Source organism: Aythya fuligula, chromosome 2 (genome assembly GCF_009819795.1).
Source record: "Aythya fuligula isolate bAytFul2 chromosome 2, bAytFul2.pri, whole genome shotgun sequence".
Lineage (NCBI taxonomy): Eukaryota > Metazoa > Chordata > Aves > Anseriformes > Anatidae > Aythya > Aythya fuligula.
In genome coordinates this window covers 15,563,859-15,583,589 of record NC_045560.1, presented here as the reverse complement: position 1 = coordinate 15,583,589, position 19,731 = coordinate 15,563,859, and the positions used below count along the sequence as shown (strand labels likewise).

The 19,731-nt window shown below is 41.9% G+C and overlaps 1 protein-coding gene across 5 annotated transcripts in view; it reads right to left on the bottom strand.

The window, feature by feature from the left end:
• EPC1 (enhancer of polycomb homolog 1) overlaps positions 1-19,731 on the bottom strand; it is a 68,587-nt gene that overhangs the window by 31,910 nt on the left and 16,946 nt on the right. For 4 of the 5 annotated variants that reach the window (XM_032181410.1, XM_032181413.1, XM_032181412.1 and 1 more), the window contains exon 1: positions 15,327-15,569. The exons of the other annotated variant lie outside the window; for it this stretch is intronic. In XM_032181410.1, the coding sequence (XP_032037301.1) occupies positions 15,327-15,479 (153 nt within the window). In that variant the 5' untranslated portion in view covers positions 15,480-15,569. Of the gene's footprint in view, positions 1-15,326; positions 15,570-19,731 lie in introns of those variants that run through there. 5 annotated transcript variants of the gene reach the window in all.

The following is a 19,731-nucleotide window of genomic DNA, read 5'->3' as shown; positions in this document are numbered from 1 at the left end:
TTCACAGGAAACAAGTTTCTATTGTTTCACTGCTCTTCTGAGTATTAGCATGCACAGGCACACGCAGCTGTGCTCCATTCAGACAGGGTGCTGCAACTGCTCCTGCTGTATGGCAGAGCAGAGCACTGAGCACAGCACTTGGAGATTTACAACCTGCCCTGAACTTCACCATTTAGATAGATGACAGAACTCAAAAAGATGACAACTAAGTTGGGTGAACTTTTACATTTCTCTCAGGAAGTTTTCTACATCAGCCATGGAGTGAAATATCAACTACTTCTTCCACAAAAACATTCCTCAGACCAAGTCTTGCAGTGTCCCTCATTAAGCCAACCCTTTTTCCTTTGCCTTTAGAGCATACCTCAAAACTGACCCATTCATCAACTTGACAGCAGTACAGTAACAAGACAGAAAAGGCACTAAAAAACACCAGGCAAGGGAATAAATCCGTAACGTGTAGTTTGAGAAGTGCCTGTATCTTTCCATTATAAGCTTACAGAAGGTTTAAAAACCATTCCCTTCTGCAAGCCAAACCACACAAGCTGCAGGGATCAGCAGCTTCCCAGACCCACATCTGCTTAAAGATTTAGACTCGTTTTTTCTTCACAGTAAGAAGAGATTTATTTATTTTTGTTAAAAATCATTAAAAACAAACCCTGAAAATAATATCTAAACTTAACACTCCCTGGAGCTTGAAGGTCAGCTTCCTAAACATCCAGTTGTGGTGCTACAAGGACCTTTAAAAATAAGTGGTCAATCTCTGGTTGTCTGGGTTAGTCTAAACCATAGGCCCAACTAGTAACCAACTCTTCAAAGAATGCAGTAACAGTTTTGGTAATGAACCACAAGGCAAGATTGTACTTTATCAGAGAGCCACTTAGCCTAACACATGGTCTCAAAAAGGAGCCCATGGGCATCCCATGAAGGCTAAGAACACGGCAAAAACCAGACATGCTTTCACAGCCCCTGAGCCCCATGGCTATCAGAAGCTGGGAGCTCAAACCACATTTTTATTTTAGTCTCTATGTCTGGTATTGACATATTTCTTCCATGAACTTTCAGTAGTGTGCATTGCCCAACTCTGGAGTTAAAGAGGCTTGACATATACCCAACAGGTATGCAACCTCACTTCTGGTTGGGAGAAAATGAGCAAGAGGAACAAAAACTAAATATAAACAAATAAAAATAATAATAATAATAAAAAAAAAAAGGTGACCGAACCATGGGGTTTAACACAGGGATCTTTAACACACAACTACAACAGCTGTACCACCTTCCCTAAGACTGCCTCATGTTTACAGCATTCCTGTCAGGTTTAACCACCTCTTCTGTAAAGTACAGTTTCATTACCTCAAGAAGTCATTCACACTTAAGTAGTAACAGAATTTGATTGATATTTATACTGAATATTTTACAGTATTCAAGTTACATGGGGACAGCAAAGCATCAAAAACATCATCAAGAAAACTGAGCATCAACATTTGCATGAATTTGTTTGTTCAATAGTTAAGGCTCAGCATCTCACATCAGGCAATCAAGCTGAAAGCAGCTTGCTTTATCAACCTAAGGAGACTAAGCACCTTTCAAGAACAGTCACAGACACATTCCATATAAAATCTCATATTTGACAGGTACAAAACATCAAACTGTGGAAGCTTCCAGAATATCTCCTTGAACTATCAAGGTCTTTTTTAATTTCAAAAATAAACAAATAAACCCACAGTACTACTCATTTCAGTCCTACATGGAAGAAAGCAAGCTAAGAGAAAGAAGATGCAAGGCAAATCATACTAATGGCTAAAACCCAGCCAGTTACACAAGCACATATTTGTAGATTCCAGAGCATTTACTTTTTAAGTACTTTCTTCCTCTGTTTAAGACCTCACACAACAGTGGAAAGAAGCTATTATGTAGTGATGAGCAGAAGCACGGGCTGCAAAATACACGGACTGCCAAAGTATGCCTAACCATATCCCTTCAGCAACTGTCACGGTGTCAGCGATATCAGAGCTCCCATCTCACATTCCTTCAAATCATAACTTTCGTTACAAGAAAAAAAAAAAAAGCGCTGTACAGCGTGTAACTGTTGGGAAGAGAAGTAGGGCTTTCATGTACCAAGATGGCAAAACTATCAAGATAATTGTTAAGATATCTGGGAAAACCAAAATAAGCCTTGTAAAAAGTAAAAATGCTAGAAGAGATGCTCAGAATTGCACTGCGTAAGACATGTAGTAAAGAAGAAACCGTCCTAGCAATTAGCATACAACTGCCCTCATCAGCTAAATTTTGTCACAAGACTCTGAAAACGCAAGTAAAATCTATCAGTACTTTTCTACTAAACTCTATTCGCATCTGTATTCACAACAGCCACCAGACCAGAATTTCAGGTCTGATGCCACAAAGGTGGAAGGAGGAGCGCTTCTTCACTAGCGACAATGACAGGTGCAATGCTGAATAACTTAAAATAGACTTTCCAAAGATTACACCACTGTGATGAGCTTATCTGTGTACTTCCTGCTGCAGTGTCAGTCTTCAGTTCGCAAATCTACAGATTTAGACACTTTCTTGGCTTGGAATGAACAGAGCTCTATTTGAGTGCTCCAAGATGCTGCCTACAGCAGAAACCTGTATTAGGCAGAAAGGCTCAGACAAAATATAAACTTACATGTTTCCTGACCAGTAAAAATGTGTTTTTTTTTTTTTTTGTTTTTTTTTGAACGACAGTGCAATATGACATGCAGTGTGAGTCAGATGCCAAATCATTATTCTTTATAGGTCAGCTATTCTTAGTGTCTTGTAATCTCCAAGTTTATTTAGATTGCCTTTAAAAACACAGGACAGACTAGCATTCCAAATTCATGACCTTTTACGTGCAATTATGATCAAACTTGTTTTGAAGTCTGATATAAACACTGAGCAACTGAGACAGGTTTGAGGCTGTAAAGTCATATAGAGGCAGGGAGGGAGGAGAGAAGAACAGAGGGTGAATAGGGAAGGTTTACAGTAAGGACAAGCACTTCCCTAGTGCTCATAAGCTCAATGCATTGTAACTGTTGTGGTTATTCTTTCTGTGTACAGTGTGAGACCTAACTGTCTGACTGGGACAAAATATGAACACCGAATGGGATGTAAAATATGACAGAATCCAAAAATTCAGGCCTCACTGTCAATTTTTTCAGCCAAATTTCAGGCAAATTTTTGCTGCCTTTTTCAAATGCAAAGTGGTATTTTAAATTGACCTGAATGCTGGTAAGACAAAGGCGTTAGGACCTTCCAGACATCCAAAAAAACCCCAAACCGAATGTCACACCGGTATTCCTTATGTCTTCATTCCTTTTATCCATTGTATTTGCAGAAGCCTGTACCCACAGCACAAGTTAAGCGCACGCGATCTCTCACGGAGATCAACCTTGATGTTACCACCTCCACCTACCAAAGCCAGAGCACTCGATCCCCATAATGCCACTCATCATCCCCCGAACAAACTGTATCACACCTACATGAACACAACACAGAGCTACCTGTTTCTCCACCAACTGTGCAGCTGCAGACTGTTATGCTTCTTAATGGGTAACTAACTCCTGGTGCCCAGGGAATAAAGTTGTGGTATGAATAACCACGCTTTTATATGTATAAAATATAATGTATTGAAGCGTTATAGGTATTTTAGAAACTTTGTGTCATTCCCAAATACCGAGTCCCACAATACAGTCCACGTATCAGCAGAGAAACCCTTTTATGAAACCTAAAAGATCCTATTACACCAGCCATCCTGTCTCTCCCTTTTCCCACATAGCCCTATGTAAACTATCAGAGGACTGCATGTCAGATTTTGTGCTCTGCATCAGTTCAAGTCCCTTCTGTGCACAGAGTATTTTAGCTCTATTGCCATTAACATGTGCTAAATAATCTTTTATAAATACACTTCATGTCTTGAAAACCATCAACTTGACACTGGTTACGTTTTTAGAGTAAAAATAGGAGCTGCCTTTAAATTGCCAATTACAGTCTTGGTTTCATACCGCTTGCCACATTCAATCATCATTCTGCTCAGCTCCCACATTTTTCCCCCCGCTGAAAATAAAGACCAAATAATAACTGATCAACAGAAAGGAAAGACAACATTATAATGAAAGGTGAAAAAAAAAACAACAACAACAAAACTAGGCATAAAGATAAAATGTGTTGTTCGCAAGAAATTCTAACCAAAATGACCAACTATTTGCCACAGTTTGCTATCACAAAAAAGTCCCTGTGGTATTTAGGACCACACTTAAGCCCCAACGTCATGGTGGGGAAGCTGTTTCCTTTATGCTTATCAACAAGATATCACTGATACATGGAGATAAAAGTCTTTGAGACTAATGCTTCAAAATGCTTTATAAAAACCACATAGAAGGCATTTCAATCCATTTTCATTTGCGTGTTTGGGTATTTCTGACAGCACCTTGGTTCCAACACCTACCTAAGGTTCTCAAATACGTGTCTGTGTGTGGCCTCTTCCTGAAGTAGGTGTTTTATTCCTTTCCACATTGCTAAGTTAAAGGGAACTACCATATCAGGAACCACTAGCTGTCCACGAGACAATGTGTACCTGCTTTCTCCACCTTCTCAGTATTACGGTAAAGATCTGACCTAGTTCAGTCAGTTCAGGAACAATAAGCCAAACTAAGATGATGTTCTCTCTCTCCATCCCTAGAAGCGATACTGCTGCCAAACGCTGGCTTAGGCCCTCAGATTCCAGCACCACCTGAGCAGACAGTGCCATCTGCTAAACTGGTGCCTTGACTTCCTCCAACTCCTCAGCAACGGGTACCGTCTAGTTTTCTCAGGTAATCTGGATGGGTAATTTACCAAGTGCAAAAGAGCAGAGTGTTGAAAAAATCCAGACTGTATTTCTCAGCACAACCATCTCAAGAGAAATGATCCCACAGCCCAAGACACGCATGCACACTGGCTCTGTCAATGGTGGGAGAAACCACAAGAGGAAGATAAACATCCATTATAAACACAGAAGTGAACTCTACATAGACTCCTGATCCCACCGCGAAACATTCCTGGACAAGGGACCATCTCTAGACCTAGTGACTTATTGCTAAATCTTCCCCTTGATTAACGAAAAAAGGGTTTCTTATCCAGAGTTCTCTCTTGAGCACGGGTCAAGTATGAAGTCAAACCCAGACTGCTGATAAACAGGATGATGATATCCATAAGACAACTAACCTTGAAAAACATTTTTTCCCCCCAGAAAATCATAGCAGAGAAGTTACAATTTAATGAAAGCCAAAATGAAATGGCAGATACCATGCCCCTCTTTTTTCAAATTACCAAGGTAAATCAGCTGCCAGATATAAAAAATCATCAAGTTACCAAATCACACCCATGGGCCTTTACCTGCCGAAGTGAATCGGTAATGAAAATGCCGAGGGATCATTTTTTACAGGTTTGTTTTCTACAAGCTTGTAATGAGCACTTCAGAATTGCTTTTTCCTCGGAAGCGTCTCCAGATTTTCTAATCAAGGCCAAGGGTCTCTATTTCTAGGACCTATTTATTTCTATAGCCCAAGTTTAAATACCTAAAAGCTGATTAAAGCTCCCAAATGAAGATAAAATTTAACTGCCATATGCCAACTCAACATCTTTCTGCAATGAGAATATAGATGCCATGGAAAACCAGGACAGATGCAAGGGTTAACGCTGAAATGTCAACAACCACCACCAATAAAGCCCTGAAGGTCACCAAAAACTCACTGCCTTCTGTTCCAACCCATCGCATACCAACTTTGGCTTTAATGCTTAATAGTAGTAAGGACATTTCTGACCATCTTCCCAAGACAAGACTCCTCAGAGCGGATACTTCAGAGGACAGCTGACAGAGTAAACACACGAGAAAGTTCTGTTAGTCACTTCTACAGCTCTGGTAAAAGTTTTTCGAATGTGTCACTAATTACCCCCCAAGCACGCTTTCTTCCTCATTGAGCAAGCCTTACGTTACTGACAAAAGAAAAAAAAAAAAAGCTGTTTCACTTCAGTTTCAGTTCTTTCCTATCATATGCAAACAGATGAAGTCTTGTCTACTGACACGAAGTTTGTTGAAATACATATTAGCTTCCCGAGATAACTGTGACTATTAACTGGCCTTCATCATACTATTCCAACAGTCTCATACAGCATTTGGCCTCTGCCTCAGAACTACAACGTCCTCGGCACAAAGCAGAGCCAGTGCACTAATATTAATCATAACTTTCTTCTAACAAAGCAGAAGATAAACAGAAAGGGAGCGCAAACAAGGCCATCAATTACAACAACGAAAACACAAGTAAAAAATAAACTGTAAATAAATTGAAAAGCAGAAAATGCATAAACTTATCCATAAGCACCCGCAGGCTTTAACAGTTTTGCAGAGGTAATCACTGAACAGAGCCAGTAACTATACAAGACACTTCGGTTGGCTCTTACTTATGCCCCTTTTTCTCAACTTGCCAACAAAACCACCGTGTGGTTTCAAATTGAGATATTCTCTGAGATATACTCGCATTCCTGAACTGGAAATATTACATGTTAACTTACGATATCATATAATACCTCTGCTGTCAGTTCTGATTTTCTCTCAAAACTTCTCAGAATTATCTTAATAATTCTTAATAAGAAAAATGAAGAATCATAAAGGCATGCAGGACGTGTCCTGCTGGCATACTAATATGGGGTAGGGGGTGGGGAGGGGAATTACATAGATTTATCATGCAATTAAAAACAGCACTTCCTAAGAGAAAATGTAAACATGCAGGAAACCAGGAATGTGATTTTATCAGTGTTATAAAGAAACTTGAGGAGAACAAAACTATACAGTTTAAAAATGCAAGAGAATTGGCAATTTCAAACGTGAAAATCTGGGGAAATGCCTGGAGGAAAAGACATGAGGTACTATGTAGACAGAACTACTACAGGGGATGATAATGACACCAACAGAAGAACAAACAAATCAAGCTGCATCAAGTGTTTCTCTACCTACACCCTGAAGATCATTTTGGGCAACATCTACTGCAAATCAATAGTTTGACGAAGTTACCTGCACCCTTCTTTCCCTTCCAAGAGTTCTGCATCCTTAACCTGCTACCAATGCGCTTTCCTAACAACAGTCTTGGCATGAAACTCCCAGGTTTTGAAAAGTCACGAAGCAGAAGCCCAAACAGAATTTAATTTCCATGCTAGCACCTTCCTGACAGCCACATGCTGTGGGCTGCATATCTGATCAGTGAAGAACCTGAAGCCTAGAGCCCTACAAATCCTAACAGAAAACACTCAGCAGCGTTAAGCGTATACACGGGGCAGTCTTTATTTCAAATCTCCCTTCTTAAGCACGAGCTTGCTAAGCCTTCCAGGCAGGCTAGAACATCTCTTATCTAATTTCTATTTACAATTAGGAAGGCACCAGCTCTGAATTGTGATATTGGTACACAGGTATGAATGCAAAATGAACTCGTTATTCACTCAACAACTGTGCTTAGACCAGCCTCATTTTACCATGTCACTCTGGGCCCTCATAATTGAGCACTGCATGATTTTGTACCAGGATGCAGCGTCACTTTGGATGCTAGCAAGCAATTCCTTCCTTCAACACCCTCTTGAAAGCTTCCATTTCAATTCAAAAAAGCATGAATTTCTTAACTTCTGATTAAATATAAAGGAAATGAATCTTTGAGAGTGGTACTTAAACCGTAAGAGGATAGTTTCCTCTCTCGCTCAAAGTACCTGTGCTTGAAGAGATAGACAGACCAGTGGGTTCCCAAATGTTTGTTTCATCTTCAATTCATTGTCATTTATTTATTTATTTATTTTTAAAAAAACTAGAGAGACCCTCCCAGAATTAGATTACTCCTAGAACAAACATACAGCTGAGAAATACAAAGACACCACTGGCAAAGAGCATATAGAGAGCTCATTAAACAGCAGGAGGATATACACCACAACTGGTATTTCTATTCTGATACGTTAGCCCTGTGATGCATTCCTGGATATTAAAGCTAGCTCTTAGAAATAACAAAGTGGAAAAAGAAGTAACCTATTACAGATAACTAAGGTCAGTGGATTACAGTACTCTGCTTTAGCAGCGCAGACTGCCATGCACAAGCACACACTTCTTTAAAACTTTTATTTGAAAAAGTAATGTATTAACTTACGGGTGTACAAAACTCACTTTGAATGCTCTGCAAATTTTTGACATTGAAATAAATGCACAAGCACTGCCGGGCATGGCCACAGAATTATGGCAACTCTTGAGACAGCGACAAGCAAAGTGGTATACTCAAAGAAAATGTTAGCACGTGTAAGGGCTGGCCACACTACACTTTTTTCCCCCTTACCTGAAATCAAGTAATAGATTATTAAAGTTTAAGAATAAAATACAAGACTTTGGCTATTAAAATCCAAAGAAACACAAAGCTACATCACCCTGATCCTTCATTAAAGTTATTCAGTTACTAACCCTTCCTGGTGTTAACTTCACAAGTATTTTACTGCATACAATGAATAATGTCCCTTTGCTAAAATCCATTACACCATTGATCAAATATGAAAAACAATCACGAAGATAACCTTATCCTTAAGAGATGATATCAAAATTCCTGGGAGTTAAAACCTTTCTGTACAAGTGTACCCTAAAAATGACCTTAAACTTATCCTGAAATAAAATCAGCACCTCTCCTTTAACTCCAAAAGCTCCCTACCAGCTCCATTCCTTCTTGTGCCACTAAGAATATTGTTAACAAAGTTACCTTTGTGGATTTTTCTCCATCTTAATGTAAGTAAATAAGGAGAGATTTTCGATCTCTTCCAATGGCCAACTATCCTCACAAACGAGCTCTAAATAAGCTTAGCCTGTTTTAAGCCTGACCACGAACAACTGGTCTCAGAGTAGGTTACTCTGCTATGCATAAAACTGCTCACTGCTGCTGCAAGCCTCCTCTTTGTGCCAATTACCAGGAAATCAAGAAAAGGTCAGAAATAACTTGAGCATGCATATGTCAAACTCATTACTCAAAACCGGTTTACACTTTGCTCTTCTGGAAGCGTTCTAGGAGAAATTAATGGCTTTTATATACATACTTAACTTGGATGGAAATAAAACAAAATAGAAAAAGAATGGCTTTCACTTGGAATACAGGTGCCCTGGCTTTGAATTCTTCCGGAGTGGGTTTGCTAATTAATTCATACCCTCCGTGGTGTGAATGACATCCTATTGAAATACAACAGAGCTTGGACATCCTACAGAAGCTTCTGACCTGCACAAGACACTGAGGATCAAGTAACACTCTTCTTGCTGTTTTCTGTAACCTTAATTACTTTATATGTAGCTCTAAAGCATGGGACACACACCCTCACTGTTATTATGTCTACCGGACAACGTGTACAGAGCAAACACCACATCATCAACTCGCTTCGTGACAATCCTCTGCTCACAACTTCAACTTAGCGCCTGACTTCTGTGTGGTATAACACGCTATCATGAGTCCTGAGCTTTCAATCAGGACGGTTAGTCTCCTGGATACTATCAAATCCCATAGCTGTTCTCTGTGCTTCCTGTTCCTAACTGAATGTGGTTAAGTTTTGCTACATCAAAGAGGAAGAAAACAGACTTGAGCCTAATGATTCAGTCACAGGACCCGTTACGATTTTGCATTCATATAATTCTGATTGCCCCTACAAGATCCCAAAGCACTTAATATCAGCGAACCACATATCAGCAAAGGAAAAATTATTTTAAGAGTACTTAAAAACCATATACACAGGTGTTTAATTGGAAGGAAACATATACTTTTATTGAGACACTGACAGAAGGCAATTTCTTAAGAATGTCCTGACCAGAAAAGACTACATACCTGAGTTTCACTGAAAAGATCCTATTATCCTTTCCTTCACTGACTCACTACACCTAAGCTACACGCTTAATTCACTCATTTTTAAATTCACCATAGCTGAGATGGTGACACAGGCCTCATCTGCTATGTTCCATACCAGCTTTTTCCCTTGAAAAGGTGGAAAACAGCTGTTTCGGTAACAATATAGTCTGGCTATGCAATCTTCCCAATGCCTCCAGCATGGATTTGGGAGGAGAAAGGCCTATTTTCTCTGGGTGCACTTCCTGGAGAAGAGCCATAGCAGCTGTGCTCAAGGAAGTTTTGTGAAGAGGAGCCTGGTCAAAAGGAGGTAAATGTGAATTAACCTATTGCTTTGCTAAGTTAGAGATGCCCTGTTAGGGATACATTTTAAATGTTTCAAAGAATTTGAATGAACACTAAATCATCATCATCAGGTTGTATATGACATTTCAGAAATACTGGATGCTCATGCTGGTATCAGGAAAAAAAATGATTAAGAATGTTTAATGGTGACAATTTAACAAATAAGCTTCTCTTGAACATCTCTAAAGCTGGGGCAGGGAAGAGAACTACAGCTATGGATTTGAAGAGATCAAAAGCACACATTAAACTATTTTGACAGATAACAAACACCAGATAACAGAATATAATAGCTTTTACAGCTGACAACTGCATGTGCAGACTTCATTTCACTTTCTGTGCAACCTATTAGTTGCATTATAACACATCTGCAAAGGAAAATGGTAAGAAATGAAAAAGCAGTTGTGCAGCTTGCGATTTCCGGCTGTGGGTGCCTAGTTTTTCTGGATACCTAGCTATTAGTAACTCACCAAAATGGAACTGTAAATCCTGACCCCTAAGAGCCAAACTGTACACGGTGCATCACACCTGGAAGCAATCTAGTAGGACAAGGACGCTGCTACTTCTGAGTGAAGAGTGAAGAGATTAACCACTGGCCCTCGAGCTTAGTTAGAAGAGGAAGTTAAGAGTAATATAATGAAGCAACAAGACTTCTCACCACTTATATAATTCACTCTCCCCTGCCTCAACACCAAGGACAGAGACACTTGGATTTAGAGAATTTTACCTGATCGAAAAGTTGCACCTAACACGTACAAGCTTTAACGTACACAAGGCTAAATGGAAACATAGCATTCAAATCCTTAGTGAAATCATAGTAATGTCAGCATTCACATCAGGATAACAAAATTAAGGAAAAAAAGCAGGTTAATTCCCATACCCACACCGAATAGGGACTGTCATTAACTGTAGAAATTTCATTAAAATAGCCATGTTTTCCTATTTACGTAATTCATTTCTATGATGTGTAACATAGCACTTATTTAAAAGTATCTCTGCTCACACATTGCCTTTGTTGTTGCAGTACTTCAACTAGAGATCCTAAGAAGTTCACACATCTTGATGTGTTAAATACACTTACAAGTGTTGACTTGAGGTGCTTCAAAAAACATTGCTTTCTTCTTTTTCTTGGGGGGGAGGGAGAGGGGGTGGTAAGGTAATGTCTTTTTAGAAAGAAAATACATTAAAAACCTTCTAGAAAATTGAATTCAGCTACAAAGCCTCCAAAAAAACCCACCCATCTCAAGTTTCTGTTTTTGATGTAAGAGAGCCTAAAGGCTGAGGGACAAGATAAGGTTGTTCTATCTCCTTTCATTCAGAAAAGAAAAAAAAGCAGGGAAAGTTAGTAAAGTCTTCCTTGGTATGGCTGGAAAAGCCACCAAGTTTAGGACACTTACAAAGCTACGCATGTTTCCTTTGCAAAACATAAGTTAGTGAACAAGCTAAGAAGATTCAGGCTGTCTGATTTCTTCAGTAAAGTAGTTTATCTGAAGTAACTTGAGAAAAGTTGTATTTGCTATGCTTTTCCAGCTGCCTGTTTTATGTTCCAGTCTGAAATCTGAATTTCCAGTTAAGAAAAAAGGCAAAAATCGTGTCCCACAAATTACCATCTTGAAAGAAACATTACTCCCAAAGATAAATGAATCTGCCACCGTCTACTTCCTTATTCGGGCCGTTTGTTATGAATTGAAATGAATGTGTTACCTGAATCTGCATCACTACAGTATTAACAGTGACCTCTTCTCTGGCTGTCAAAATCACTGTGCTGAGGATGCATTTTCCTCAAAAACAAGGCTGAGATAATACAGCGGATGTTTAGTGTTACGTAAGAAACATCCTCACATTTTGGAGGCTTTGGTTGTAATTATTTAACAGATGCACGCGTCTCCTGATTGTTTTCAGTCTCTTAGATTTAGCAACAGCCACTGTGTGTTTACCCTACAAACTCTGGAGCTAACCCAACTGTCAGAGCTATCAGCTGATAGCTCCAAGTACCACTGCCTGTATGCCAGGAGTAAGTAAAAAGCTCTCTAAGCCTTCTACCTCCAAACAAAACCACTAACTGAACTTATGACTTACTAAGCAGAAAGGTACACTTCGCTTGTTAACAGAATTAACATCACTTTAAGGAAGGTCCTTAGTTGTCATTTGTTTTTAAACAACTACTGTATCCCTCTTATCTGTTGCATACTTTAGAATTGACAAGTTTTTTTTGGCCTTCAGAGGACTCTTACAAAACAGCATTGCTCATCTGAAGTTTCAAGTTGCAATAATGAAGATGCACTGTTTTCCATATTTATTCTTTGTAGGAACAGGATGGGAGAGAGATAAGATGAAAGGGAAGCAAAATATATTCCTTTTTGTGCATCAAAACACTAATTAGTCATTTAAATATCTTGTGACTTGATGCTTGAATATTAAATCTTTGATTGCATTTTTCCCTAGGGAAAGTTATTTAGTCAAGAGAAGAGCTCTTAACTCCAAATGTGTGTTCATTTAAAATTAGATTTATGCAAAACTCAAGGCAATGCTAGAATTCTATTTATAAAATACGTTATAAATGGCTGTTCACACCAACCCAAGTCACCCCTCCTCTCCCCCCAGATTCTTACGGACACTTTGCCATCTGTCCTTAAAGAAACTGATAATGCAAAATATCTATTATTTTAAGTATTAGAGAAAAAAAATCTAAACCAAGTCTCCTGCTGCTACATAATACAATTTCCAACTTTCTTAAAAATCCTTCGTGGCATGAACTTTAGGGAAGAAAACTTAGTAGGGTATTAAACATTTGCTGTACCTTTAGTGAACCACCACACTTCTACATTGTCAGCACCTGTACAAAGCTGAGGAGAAAGTTTTTTGGGGTGATATGTGAGAAAGAAAGAAGTCTAGCAAGTCTGCAGAAACACGAAGTGGGAAGAGTTTAAAATCAACTGCTTTACGTAAGAAGCTCCTAAAAGGATTCAAGAAGACACCTGTGTTTATCAATGGCAAACAAATTTCTCTCAGGGGTGTGTCTGTGCATGCACATGTGTTCAGAACAAAGGCATGAGCAAACTTTAGCTGTGGAAAGCATTTACTTGCACCTACTCTGGAGCTTAACCCTCAAAGCTCGATTCTGCAAACAAAAGCATCCCATTAACCACAGAAACAAAGTCTTACAATTAACGCTGAACAATTTTCCCTTGCTCATGACTACCTCTTCCTTAGCTAGGACACATATCTGTGGGTTTATGGAAGCTATGGAGTTACCCTGTATAATTTTCAATCCCCGGGACTTATAACTGCAAGGCAAACAGTGAAAGCGAAAGTTATCTAACATTCCTATATAAATAACGCATGCACAGATACTTGCCGACTAACAAACATAACAAAATTTGAAATTCTGGTGCAAGCTGAAACCACGGGTGCTCTCTCATATCAGAATCTACAGGTATTGCTTTGGAGTCCATCTACTGCATCAAACGAACCGAGAGGATCTAAGCATAACTACTTACTGCTTAAACACTATTACTAAATGGATATCACGATAAAGTTTTGAACATTATCACTTAAAAAAAAAAAAAAAAAAAAGCAACTTCAAACTATATATTTCAGTGGGTGTTTAAAGTTATGACTTGCACTAACTTTGGAATGTTACATAAATTATGTCAGAATGCAGGCATTTACAGTAACGGGAAAAAAAAAAAAACAGCAAGAGGGCAGTTATTGAATGGAGACAACATGCAAAGGGCACTAACTGTCCAGAATACATACAGCCTCCGTGACATTTCATAAGAATTCACAGAATTGGTTAACTTAGCCCAACAGTACCACAAACAGAAGACAATGTTTGAGGAAGGTTTATGTGTTTTAAGTTTTAGAGAAGTAACTCAAAGCTTGCTACTACATCTAGAAATACAAACGGGAACCTGACAGCCTGTCACCTTCGAAGGACAACGGCAGCCTGACAACAGGCAAAACTGAAAGGGTACGAAGTTGTCACGTTTGTTCTCATCACGATTTCAAAGCCTGTTTACATAACTGCAGTTCCACCGCTCTCGCCCATTTGCTGCACTTAATGTATAAGTGGAGAAAGCCAAGTATACTAAGGGAATGATTAGGAGACAGAAGGAATGAGTAACGTGACAGTCCCAAACACTTCAGCAAGGGGCTTTAGCAGTAGGGGTTATCAGACGTTACAGCCACCCCGGGCTGTGGGGACGGAACGATCGCAGCCTGACGCTGGAGAAGCCGCAAGTTTCGTGTTTCCCTCATACAGCACAACCGAGAGGCAGCGGCGGATTTCTGGCGCCCAGCTCAGACTTCCTCACACCGACAAACACATCAGCGTGTGGGGACTGCCTCCTGGACCGCTACGCGTGCTTCCACCCCAACAACTTCACCTCACGACTCCCCCAACAAACCCACCCCGACCCGCTCCTCGCCCCGGGCGGCACACAGACACCGGTGCGGCGCTGCCGAGCCCATCACCTGAGGGAAACATGAGGGAAACCTGAGGAGGGGCCGCCACACCGCGCTCGCCCCCAAGCCCCCCCTCCCCCCCACAGGCGCTCTCCCGCTGCCGGCAGCGCGCCCCCGAGCCGTGCGCGCTCCCGCGGCCGCCCTCCCTCCCTCCCTCCTTCCTTGCCCGCGGCCGGCTCGGGGGCGCCCCCCAGCGGGGCAGCGCCGCCACCGCCCCGCCGCCCGCCCGCCGCCCGCTGCCGCACAAGGCCCGGCCCGAGCAGCCGGGAGACAAAATGGCGGCCGGGCGCGGGATCACGTGACCCCCTTTGTGCCTAGCGGGGCCCGGCGGAAGGGGCCAGCGGCCGCCCCTGGTGGGGGGGGGGGGGGAGCGGTGTAAAAGGGGGGGGGGCACCGGTAACGGGGGGAGCGGTAACGAGCGGCAGGGCGCGTAGCCTTCCTCCCCGCGCTCCCCGGTTTCGGCCTCCCCCCCCCCCTTCCTCCTCCTCCCGGCGGGCGGGGAGAGCGGGGAGAAGATGGCGGCCATTTTGTGCTTGCGCAGAGGCGAAGGTGGGGGCCCCGGGTGCGGGGGGGATGGAGGGACCCGGCCGAGGGGGGGTGGGGGGGGGGGGTCTCACGTACCGACTCCTCTTCCTTCTCCATGCCCGTGGGCATCTGCGGCACGGCCCGGTTAATGGAGGCATATTCGGCCAAGTCGGGCAGGTCCTCGCAGCGGAAGACGGGCAGCGGCTTGGACGCGTCCAGCGCCCGGGCCCGGAACGACAGTTTGCTCATGTTAGGCGGCGATGGCGGCTCCGGCTGGGGAGGGGGGGGCGACAGCAAGAGCGCTCCGAGCTGAGAGCCGGACCCCGCCGAGCGCTCTCATGGAGAGACCGGGGCTCCCCCGGCGGGGCGGGGCGCGCTCCGACACGGGGCCCGGCGGCGCCGGCTGGCGCGGCTGGGCTGGGCGCTGGCTCCTCTCCTCCGCCGCTCCGGCTCCGCTCAATACGCCACGGCCAACATGGCGGACATTAAACCTCGACTGGCCGCCTCTTTCAGCCAACCCCAGCGCCACAGCCATTCCCACACTGCATCGCGCAGGGGCGCGGGCACAGCGCCGCCCGGGGGGGAGCGCGCGCAGCGCGGGCACGGAGGAGCGCGGGCACGGCAGCGCGGGAGGGCTGCGAGCCCAACCGAGCCCGGCCGGGATGGGTGGAGGTGGAGGCGGCGAGGTGCTCCTCGCGCTGCCTCCTCCTCAGCGCTGCTCCGCCGGGGAAGGCAACCGCCGCTCCGGCGGGGGGACGGGGTTCGGGCGGTACCGAACGTCCCCACACAAACACACATACACACACACACGCGCACCTCCCTGAGGTAAAATATCCCCCTCACACACGCACACTCCAGCGGTGAAAACAAGGAAAAGGAAAGGAAAAAGGGGGCTCAGCCGCCCCCCAGCCTCACAGCGGTGCCGAGCGCTCCGCTCCCCTCCGTCCCCCTCAGGGCGCGGCGCCAACGGCCGCAGCGCGGGGATCGCGCCTCAGGCGGCGGCAGCGCCCCGAGCCCGGAGCGAGCCCCGCGGCGCCTCAGGGGAGCCCCCCGGTCCCGTTGGGAGCCCCCCAAGTCCCGAGGGGACCCCCCGGTCCCGTTGGGAGCCCCTCGGTCCCGAGCAGAGCCCCCCCGGTCCCACCGGCACCCCCCAGCGCCGCCAGCCCGCGCTCGGCTGAGGGAGCCCCGCGCGGAGCTGTCAGCAGCGGCCGCCTGCCGAGCGGCTCCGCGGTTTCCCCGAGTTTTTCAGCAAACTCCGTCCTGCGCTCGCGAAGTGCGGGCACGTGAAGCGGTTTAACCCTTGCCTGGGCTTAAGTTACCGCTCGGTTAGCCGCTGAAGCACGCTCGTTACAGGCAGAGGGTAGAACTAATGGTTAGATGTCTCATTAGGTAAGCTAGTTTGTGTCTCAGTGACTTGATTAAATTGATGCAGCGTCCTGCTATAAGCAAAGGATGGGAAATTAGAGCCTCACTTATCTCAATAATGTCTCTCTGCTCTGCCCCAGGTCGTCCCAACGTCAAAAAGCGCTTCCCCCTGCCCATCCCTGCAGCCAGCTATTTAAGGAACGCAGCAAGTGCTTGAACACGTCTGGGGGTTGCGTTGTGTTATAAGGTAACTCCAGTCCTACACCTAAATCATAACTCACATGCTTCTGGTTTTAAAAGTACCAAAAAAATTGTGTTTTGTTTGAATTTCAATATCCCTCCACGTTTCAAGCAAAATCTTACCGTTTTGTTCTGTTACATAAGAAGCAGCAGACAAAACCTGTTCCTTTCCTATCACACATTACTCCCAGAAAATAGAACTTTAGGAAAAAGGACACAAGTGTAACAAAAGGATTTTTTTTAAAGTCTTAATTCACTTGGTAATTTTTCAAATCTATTCTGTCTATAAAAATATTTTTTGCTTGTATTAATCTCATCACTTTTTTAATCTGTATTGGAAATAGGTAATGCAGTGGAATACAGCAATACAGCTCCTAAGAAGAATGTGACTTTTTTTTTTTTTTAAGAAAAACATTTTTTTTTAGATATACTGGAATGAACTAAAGAGTATCATTGTATTAATTTGTATTTCAGTAATTACATCAGAACCAGATGTGAAAACTGCACATTGCTTTTTATGCTCATTTTAAAGCTTAAGCGTTCCCTAGCTAGAAATAGTAATCCTAAAGAAATCCTAAAATAAGTTGCATATAAAACATCTACAGTTTTACACAAATACTGAATAATTTATTTTATCCAACTAGCAAACATAATGCAATGACAATAAATAAATAGCAACACACTATCATAGATTTCCTTTGACCTAAAACACTAACTGGAAATGAAATACCTGGCAGCTAGGCAACAAATAAGGCAATTAAATATGACTCTCCAATGAAAAGCAAAGTATAGAAAACATTCTGAACTATAAAGAAAGAATGCTCAAGTCTAAACTTATCCTTAATTGACCTTTGCATTTCTAACCCCACTACAGGCTTGAGAAAAGCGCAGAACATGCAGAATGGACAATAACATTTAGATACAAATAGGAGAGCATGCATTAAGACAAAATTTTGGCCTGAAGCTCATTCATCAGCTTTTATTATTTTACCAATAAAACAGATTTTGTAGCAGAATTTGATTAGTCCACAAAAATACCTGAATTAATTTGCTAGTGAGATGAGAAGTGCAATTTGAAAGCAAGGATATTCCAAATCAATTTGACATCAGCACAGGCTTCTGTCAGGGTGATAATAGGAAAAGTATAGAACTTTTCTGAGGCAGGAGTTTAAACACTGATAAATATTTCTATTTTACCTTCCTTTCAGTTAGGATATGTAGGTATATTTTAAGTTTTGCCATTTTTGTAGCATTTACCAAAATGCTTACGTTACATTTGTAGACATCAGTACTTTGCTATGACAGTTGTCAGTTTAAAATTGGTATCCTGTTTTGCATAATGACCAAAAAGGCTTTGACAGCTCTCAGTAAAAGATCAGTAAGCACAAATTTAGTTCTGGAGAGAAATGCTATTTTCTTCTTTAATCCTAAATATAATAAATAAATACATTTATACTAAATTTTAACATACAGAAGATGAACCATTATATGTTATGCTGTTTGTCTGGTTTATTAAATGAACAAACAACACAATAGACAAGCATTATCCTGTCTGTCTCTACTTTAAAGTTGAGAAATTGTACAGTATCTGTTGTAAAAAGTAAAATTTAATGAACTGGAAGGAATCTGAAACGTAAAGAATAAATTGATTTGAATTCCTGGTGGTTGTTTTTGTTTGTTTTGTTTTTACAAACTGATGAAAATACTTCTTTGGAGTATCAAACAGATGCCTCTAACGCTATCTTTTTATGATCTCAAAATACTTAAAAACGAGCTGTACAAACTTCTTTCAGTTTAGTAAAACAGTTTTAATATGTCAGCTGTCTGGATAGTAAATACAAGCTGATTTCAATATTCAGTCAAAACCACTGGATTCAGATTAGGCATTAAGGGAGGGAATCCAACAATTTGATCTATGTAGCTACAGACAGGGGTCTCTTGTTAGAGCATCTAACGCAGGTTTACGAAGCCTAATTATTTAACTTGCTATTTTTGTTTGCAAGTTCTACACAGCATTTGACAGTTGTTTTTTTTTTGTTGTTTTTTGTTTTTTTAATACAAATTTCAGCATTTAGTTTTGTGGCTTAAATTTTTTTTTTTTTTTTTTTTTGACTGAGAAGACTTTCAGTAGCTTATTTAAACATGAGTTGTCTTCTGAACAGGTGCCTAATATTGTCTCCTATTCCAACAGCAGTCATTGGTTCTAGGCACAAAACAGCTATGCACAAAGGACACATAGCTTAAACTATAGGTGCTTTCTTGAATCAAGTAGCTCTAAATTTACGGATATAAATTGCTACGAGAAAGTTCAACCATCCCCCCCCCCCCCTTTTTTTTTTTTAAATAAAGAGATGTTATAAAAAGGCAAGTGTAATATAAGAGCACTAAAAACTGAAAACATGTATAGTACGGAGGCTGATTTGTATAATATAGTGGCTGATATTACATATACGAGTTTTCTGTTCCAGTTTTATGGAAAGCATATTTATTTGAAAAAATAGATCTTTACAGCCAGTAGTAGCAGTGAACATCTGATGTCATTCCACACTCCAGCCTCACTGCAAGATTACTTCCTTGCCTCCCCCCCCCCCCCCAAAAAAAAAAAAAAAAAAGAATCCAGAGTCAAGCTAGGATTAGAAATCCCAGTACATTTGACTCTGTACATATATGCATCTTCTTTGACCCTACTTTTCTTGTGCCTACTTAAAACTGTAGCAGATTTTAAGAGTAGAATATGTTAAGGGTAAAACATTTCTCATTTGTCAACCATTTAAGAAGAGCTTTTTCCAGAAGATGCTACCATGTTTTCATAAATTGAGGAATAGGCTGCATATACTAGATTATATACTAACTTGCTTATCCATAAATATTTGCCTCCCCCCCGCCACTCTCAGCC